Source organism: Apus apus, chromosome 3, assembly GCF_020740795.1.
Source record: "Apus apus isolate bApuApu2 chromosome 3, bApuApu2.pri.cur, whole genome shotgun sequence".
NCBI lineage: Eukaryota > Metazoa > Chordata > Aves > Apodiformes > Apodidae > Apus > Apus apus.
In genome coordinates, this window is record NC_067284.1 from 55,587,143 (window position 1) to 55,594,971 (window position 7,829).

The 7,829-nt window shown below is 51.3% G+C and overlaps 1 protein-coding gene across 4 annotated transcripts in view; it reads left to right on the plus strand.

Moving 5' to 3' along the window:
- SLC8A1 (solute carrier family 8 member A1) overlaps positions 1 to 3,706 on the plus strand; it is a 139,195-nt gene extending 135,489 nt beyond the window's left edge. For all 4 annotated transcript variants that reach the window (XM_051613978.1, XM_051613979.1, XM_051613980.1 and 1 more), the window contains one exon: positions 1,357 to 3,706. In XM_051613978.1, coding sequence (XP_051469938.1) covers positions 1,357 to 1,733 — 377 coding nt within the window. In that variant the 3' untranslated portion in view covers positions 1,734 to 3,706. The remainder of the gene's footprint in view (positions 1 to 1,356) is intronic.
- The last annotated feature ends 4,123 nt before the right edge of the window (positions 3,707 to 7,829 follow it).

The following is a 7,829-nucleotide window of genomic DNA, read 5'->3' on the forward strand; positions in this document are numbered from 1 at the left end:
CAGCAAGTTTGCTGATGACACCAAGCCGGGTGGTGCAGTCAATATGCCAGAGGGACAGGATGCCACCCAGAGGGACCTGGACAAGCTGGAGAAGTGGGCCCAGGTGAACCTCATGAGGTTCAACAAGGCCAAGTGCAGGGTCCTGCACCTGGGCTGGGGCAACCAGAGATACCAGTACAGGCTGGGGGAAGACATGCTAGAGAGCAGCCCTGTGGAAGAAGCCCTGGGACTACTAGTGGATGAAAAGCTGGACATGAGCCATTAATGTGCAGTTGCAGCCCAGAAGGCCAAACTGCATCCTGGGCTGTATCAAGAGAAGTGTGGCCAGCAGATCAAGAGAGTTGATTCTGCCCCTCTACTCTGCCCTGGTGAGACCTCAGCTGGAGTGTTGCATCCAGCTCTGGAGCCCCCAACACAAGGAGGATGTGGACCTGCTGGAGTGTGTCCAGAGGAGACAAGGAAAATGATCAGAGGGCTGGAGCACGTCTCTTATGAAGACAGGCTGAGGGAGTTGGGGTTGTTCAGCCTGGAGAAGATTCCAGGGGGACTTTATAGTGACCTTCCAATACCTGAAGGGGGCTACAAGAAGACTGGGGAAGACCTGTTCACAAAGGCATGTAATGATAGGACAAGGGTCATGGTTTTAAGCTAGAAAAAGATAGGTTTAGGTTGCACATGAGGAAAAAGTTATTTACTATGAGGGTGGTGGATCACTGGACCAGGTTGCCTAGAGAGGTGATGGAGGCCCCATTCCTAGAGACATTCAAGGTCAGGCTTGATGGTGCGCTGAGCAATCTGGTCTAGTGTGAGATGTTCCTGCTTATTGTAGGGAGGTTGGACTAGATGACCTTTATAGGTCCTTTCCAACCCAATACATTCTATGGTTCTAGGATTCTATGATCATTAAAGCAAACAGAAACACAAACACAAAACTTGAGGGGACCTGAAGGGTAGATACAAACCACTATGGCTCCCACAAAGCTCTTCTAACCTTTTCAGTTCTTTTGCAAGTGAACAAATTAGTGAATGTGGGAGAAGGGGTAAACACTGCAGTACTGGAACATGTTGTCTCTTGCTTGAAGCACTGTAGGGCATCTGGGGTGATACTGGGGGAAGCCCCACATTTCTGGACACTGAGATTTCCCTCCTGGGCACTTCTGGACTCTGTCACCTTCCTTGGCTCTGGCCACAAATGTCCTTCCTTGAGAGTGTTCACAGACAGGGCCGTACACTGTTCCCTTACCCACTAGCTTCACTCCCCAAGTGATGCCATTGATATTTCTCCCCAGGCTGCCTGCTGCTGTCCCTCCTTACCTGGCTGTTCCCTAAAGGCTTCTCTCTGCCTTGCCTTTGCAGACACATTTGCCAGCAAAGTCGCAGCGACGCAGGACCAGTACGCAGATGCCTCCATCGGGAACGTCACTGGGAGCAATGCCGTGAACGTTTTCCTGGGCATTGGAGTGGCCTGGTCCATTGCAGCCATCTACCATGCGGCACATGGACAAGCTTTCCAAGTCTCACCTGGCACCCTGGCCTTCTCTGTCACCCTCTTCACCATTTTTGCTTTTATCAGTGTGGGTGTGCTGCTCTACCGGCGGAGACCCGAGATTGGAGGTGAGCTGGGCGGGCCGCGGACTTCCAAGCTGCTCACATCCTCACTCTTTATCCTCCTCTGGCTCTTGTACATATTCTTCTCATCTCTGGAAGCCTACTGCCACATAAAGGGCTTCTAAAGGGACAATCAGAGATAGTAAATATATATATATATCTATATGTATCTATATAGAGTGATATATAGGTATAGATATAGATATACTGCTGTGTATAATGAAGAGAGAAAGAATAAAAGAGATTTGCCGTGTTCACACACCTGCTGACGGAAAGCAGCTTTGGAGCATCCTTTGAACTAGGCAGGACCCCAAAGCCAGCAGGACCCCTCCCCGGGCAGTGGCCCCAGCCAGGAGCCCAGCGGCAGGGCCCTCTCTGCAACTCTACCAACAAGAGCAGCTGATAGCCACTGAGCCCTTTCCCATCGCTCTCTCCTACCCGCCAGTCCCCCAGCAGGATGGATGTGAAGGCAACCGGGATGCACCGGTGCGGGGAAGGCCAGAGTAGCTGGTGAGAAACAGAGCAGTGGGCGAGGGAAGGAGAGGAAAGCAAAGGGTCCTGATGCACAACCACCATCCGCCTGCCTTTGCCACTTGGGAATGTCCCCTCTGGCCCTGCTGGAGAGAAGCGAGAGACCGAACTGAAGACAAGGGGAAATTGGGAGCTTTCTAAGGATAGAACACAAACCGTTTTCGTCATTGATTTGGGCTTGGGTTTTTTTGTTTGTTTGTTTGTTTTGGCGTGTGTACAACTAACATTTCCTGCCCTCCCCCTCCCACCCCACCTGCCCCTTGCCTTTCCCTCTCCGTGCTTCGGGGATGCACAGCTGCAACCTCGTGTCCAGTGTCCTAAGCTGAGGCTGCGCGGAGCAGCTGGGGCTTTCCTCCCGCCTCCTCCGTCTCCTCGGGCATGCTGTTGTGGTACTTGTAACATCTGCATGAATGAAATGAACCCTATCTGTATATAGCATCCTATAGTGATAGTCCTTCCAGCCATGTGGGTTGAGCATTGCAGATACAAGTGTTTTCTTTTCACCAGTTTTTATTTATTTTAGTTTAGTTTAGTTTCGCAGTAGGTTTTTGTTCGTTCGTTTGTTTCCTCTCACTGGGGGTAACAGGAGGGAAAGCTGTCCCCCCTTTATTGCTCCATGTGTGGGTCCACGAGAAGCAATAACAGCCACACAGATGCAGGTTTTCCAGGGGAGGAAAATCCACACCCCAGAGACTGCAGGCTCCGTCCCTCCACGTGGCCACAGTTCCCCCCACAGCGGCCAGTCCAGGACATGCTGAAGCCAGTGTGAAGGCCTCCACGGTCCACAGGAGGTTTTCTATAAAGTCCCAGGGAGCCCAAGAGGGATGAGCATGGTTGGCTCCCAGCACCTCTGCCTTTATAGCCAGTGGCTGCCTCAAAATCCCTTAGTCCCATTCAGAGATGACAGGTCCCGTTTCTAAGCATTAAGCCATCAGGATCAGTCCCCAAAGCTGGTCCTTTCCCACAGCCATTTGGCAGCTGAATAATTCAGCATTAAGGGTTGAATGGCCATAACAAGATCTCCCTCACTGCTGAGCATAACCAAGAAGCACCCCCCCACACCCCAAGGAAAAAGGCCACATTTTGCATTGTCCAAATCTGAAATCAATGGGAAGGGTGAGACAGGGAGGTGTAACTCTGCATCACTCCCTGACTCCAGCAGCGCAGGCTGGGATAGTGAGCTGAGCCCAGGGAGATATAGGTGTAGAGCTCCCCTGGGCACAGCACCACGATGACATTGTGCACTGGTGTTGAGAGATGTCTCCTTACCTTACGCCCTTCACTGGGCTTCCTGGTGTCCCAGCCAGGCAAATGCCCAGCCTGCACGTCCACTGGTGAGCTCATCCCACCCAGCTAAAAACCAAGTCTGACACTTGGTACCATGACTGATTGGCTGGGGGGTATTTGTAGTATTTTGAACAATCTGTGGAACTTTTACTTAACCTGTTGTAAAATTTTCTCTAGGAGTATGAAGTTGTGGGTTTTTCTTTTCTTCTCAAGCCATTTTTTCACCTTCGATGGGTTTTGGGGGTTCTTTTGTTTCTTGTTGTTTTGGGGAAGAATCAAACACAGGCGCAGGATGTTCAATTTTATGATTACCTTTATGTACAATTATTTCATCTTCATCTGTTTGGCTTCATTGATTTTTCTTTGTGTGTATTGCCCACCACTATAGGCAGAGTCCACTAATTGTGATGGTCCTTTTCAATGGTACACAATGCACAGACAAATAAAGTTTGTAATAATTCCTGATGGATCCAGTAGTGCTCCTGCATATTCTCAATGGAAAACCCTTCCCCCCCCTCCTGTTGTCTCCCCTTACATTGTACCCATCTCTTCTTTACTCATTGGTTTGCCTTCCTTGTGTTTCTGCTACTGACAGGCGGCCACAATGCCTCTGCATGCCTGCTCTTCCCCCATCTCATGGTTTTCCTCCTGCTCCATCTCCATTGTGCCGTGGGCTTGGGGTGCTGCAGTACAGCCAGAGCTCGCAGCCTGCCAAGCTCTCAGGGGGATGCAAGAACATGCCTAGGGCCAAAGCTGCAGTGCAACCATTCAGGGGCCAGGAGTTGCTTCTGTGCTTGCTCCTTCGTCAGTGCTGGCTTGCCTCGGACTTGAGGAGGGCCACGCACATGCCCCCAAGGTACTTTGCAGCTTTTCTTGATTGTGTCCCCTAGTTACAGAGAATGCCTCCTGCTCTTGTTTCAGCCTCACAGTGACTTGTGCTCTTAAGCCAGTAGCTAACTTACTGAGAGATAAGTGGCAATGCAAGAGATGCATCACCAGGACAGGGTCTGGGAGTGCAAAAGCAGATCTGAGACACCCCACGAGGTCACTGGGCAAGCCAGAAGCTCAGGTTGCTCTGGGCAGCTGCCTGCCCATGCCCCAGTCCAAGTGCCATGGGCTGTTTCTGCCCCACGTGGTTTGACAGAGCTCAGCCAGGACTGAGGAAAAGAAAAGTCTCTACATATCCAGGGATGTTACTCTTCCCTGTGTTTCATCCAGCATCTGTTGACCTATCCCCAAATAAACTCTCCCTGTGATGCTTACAAGGTCCCTCTCTGACAGATGAACTCAAACACCAGCTCCAGAGATGGGTCCCAGACAAGTGCTGCCTTCATCTGGTGGGGCTCTCCATGCTCCTCCCAGTGAGGTATGGATGCCTGGGGTGCATGGTCCTGGGCTCCTGCCTACACTCCTGCCCACATTCCTGCCCCTCTGCTGCACAGGGTCAGGATGGGGTCGCACAGCCGGTCAGACTGGCACCAACAGCAGGATCTGGCTTTTGAGCTCCAGGCTAAAAACCTGCCACCAAGCAAAAAGAGAGAGGGTAGGAGGTGGTTGATTTTGCTACAGTCTCGCTGTGCCTGTAGAGGCACAGGGGCAGTAAAATTCCCATCTGCCCGTCGAAGGGGTGTGTGGCAGAGCAGGTAACTAATGCATCCCAGCAGCCAGACTATTTAACATGATCTCTGGGCTGCTCTCATGCAAACCTGGCCATTCTCCACACCCTATGCTGCTTTTTGCCAGCCATGGCGCCGACTTCATTCTCCCTGCAGGTGCCCAGCACTCTCCAGGATGAGTGCAGGTCAAGCTTCAATGCTCATCAAGTCCCAGGTGAATGCAGTCAGTCATGTCCATGTGCTTTTCCCAGGCAGTGAATTATTACTGGTCTCCTGACCCATTAATTACATCCACTGAAAGGTGATGTTGGTATTTTACTCTCATCATTTGCTTCTTCAAAATAAATTGCAGTCGCTGAAGTCATTAACAAGTCAAACAGGACTTGTGTAGCAGCTTGGTTTAACAGGCAGTAAATAACTGCTCCATTTACAGAGTTTTCTAAAGGGAATGATGGAGCATTGCTTGCTTAGGACAAGGCCTAAATCACAGAGTAAACACCAGCCTTGTTTATGCAATTATTCTCTGTCAGACATGTGCTTTTTGGCATCTTTAATTAGCTTATGCAAAGCATGACATGTATTTGCCCAGTTGCTCACATGGAGGAGCCACAGATGTGCAGAGAGCCTTTTGCCTGGCTGCTGCCTTGCCATGCCAAGGAGGGGAAGGACCACTCCACTGAGCCCCATCCACCCACCTGTGTTTGCAAGGGTGTAATGCCTTCTCTTCTGCACCCATCTCTAAACCAAACCCTCCAAAGGCAAAAGCAAACTGCCCTCCTCCACAAGAAACAGGCAGCCAGCTGCACACTCCCTGGACAGCAGCACGGATCACAGCACATTTAGTGCTGCCCTCCCAATGGTGCCCTCCTCCTCCGTGGGACACAACCTGGGTCCCCCATCTGGTGCCAGTGCCCTCACATCTCCTCCATTCCTGCCAGCCTCCCCACCCTCCCTTGCAAGGGAAGGGTATCAAGCACCTCTGATAGAGCCCCGGGCTCAAGAAGGTTGCCAGAAACAGCACTTTGAACCCTCAGCCTCTGCCTGCCCTGGCTGCCCTCATCACCCCACCAGCTGAAGGAAAACCTTTTGCTGGAAAAAGATGCAGCACAGTGCTGCTGTCCCTGTTCAGAGACAGACATCCAAACAAGAGGCCACTGCAAAGTGCCTGAGGACAAAGGGAAGGAGTGCAGGGAGCAGTGACAGCCCTGAGCACCTTAGCAAAACCATATCCCCAGTTCTTCTGGGACCAGTGGAAGAAGAGGCAAATCTGAGCCACAACCTGAACGCATGGGAAAGGTGCAGAAGAGTCAGGAACTCCACAGGTTCCTGATGCGAGCGGGAGCTGCAAACCTGCAGCATACCCCAACGCCTACAGCCTGCCCTACAGCCTGCCTGCAGCTGTGCCAGGGCGGTGTGGGAACCGCTCCCTCCAGAGGTACTAATCCCTCATCACACCGTCCATGTGCCACTCGTTTCCAGGCAGCCAGGGGTTGCTCTGGGGCAAGGGGAGATTGCAAGAGTCTTTTGTGCATCTTCTTCCCCGCTATCATTGTTTATTTAAAAGAGAAAAGGGAGGCTTTGAGCCCTTTCTGGTTACAAGTCTGGATGCAGTCCATAAAGTCATGGTGCTATTTCTGCTACAGGCAGGGAGGGGGACAACCAGAGCCCCTGTGTTAGTTTTACAGCTATTTTTAAATGCTTGGGTATGTATATGGGAGCCATATACATACCTAAGGAGGAGACTCAGCTGCATTCCTGGAAGGGCATAGTTGGGCATAGCCAGAAAGGGATGAAGAGAGAGAAAAGAAGGAAAACTTAATGTCGGAGGCTGTTATTCCAGGAGAAACCCCTGCATTATTTTTCTGAAGGCTTTGGCACCCAGGCCCATCTGGAGGAGTGCATTTCCAGAGCTCTCTGGCCTCTCTGAGAGTGCGATGACTGACCACACACATACATACACAAGCACAGCACAGCTGCAGAAAAGCCTGTTTATCTTGTAAAAAATTGACTTGCCCAGGAAAGCATCCAGAGGCATCTGTATTCTTGCAAAAAGCACCACGGGACAATAAATACAGTGAGATTCCTCACCTTTTAAGGACTTGAGCCTTCCTTCTTTTGGAACTTGAGGTGCCAAGAGTCTCTCACCAGCCAGCTACATCCCTTACGCAGAGGGAAGGGATGATGCAAAGGAAAGGGGCCTGTCTGGCCAAGCCAAAGCTGTCACCAGCAAAGTCAGAAGACTGCTGTTACAAGCAGGATTTGCTGTCTATGGCACGTCCCTGAGAGCATTCACGGGGTCTCCACATGGTGTTTCTCTCTCTCTGGAGCATCCTGAGCATCTGATGCCTACAGGGTGGCTCAATCACTCTCCTGCAGGCCCTGCAGCCTTCCTTGGCTCCTTCTCACTCTCCCAAGTGGAATGCCCACTTGGGGGTCCCCTCCCTGTAAGTATGAAATAGGGCACTGGTGTGCACATGATTCCCAAAGTAGGCACTGTAGAGCATTATTGGGCAGTGGAGCCAGATGCTGGCAGTGTGATGTCCTCCATGGGGACCCCCAGACCTGGCATTCCCCTTTTGGGCACTGCCACAGCATGTCTTCCTGCCCCAGCTGCTATGGCTACAGACGTGCATCTTGATTTCTGCACAGACACAGCACAGCCTCCAGCATTTTTGGCTCTTTGTGGGCACCAACCCCAGCCAGTATTCTTACCTATTGGATTCAAAATAGACCTTTATCTGTTGTACTGCACTTCAAGAGCTCTGTGCCCTTCACAGCACACACAGC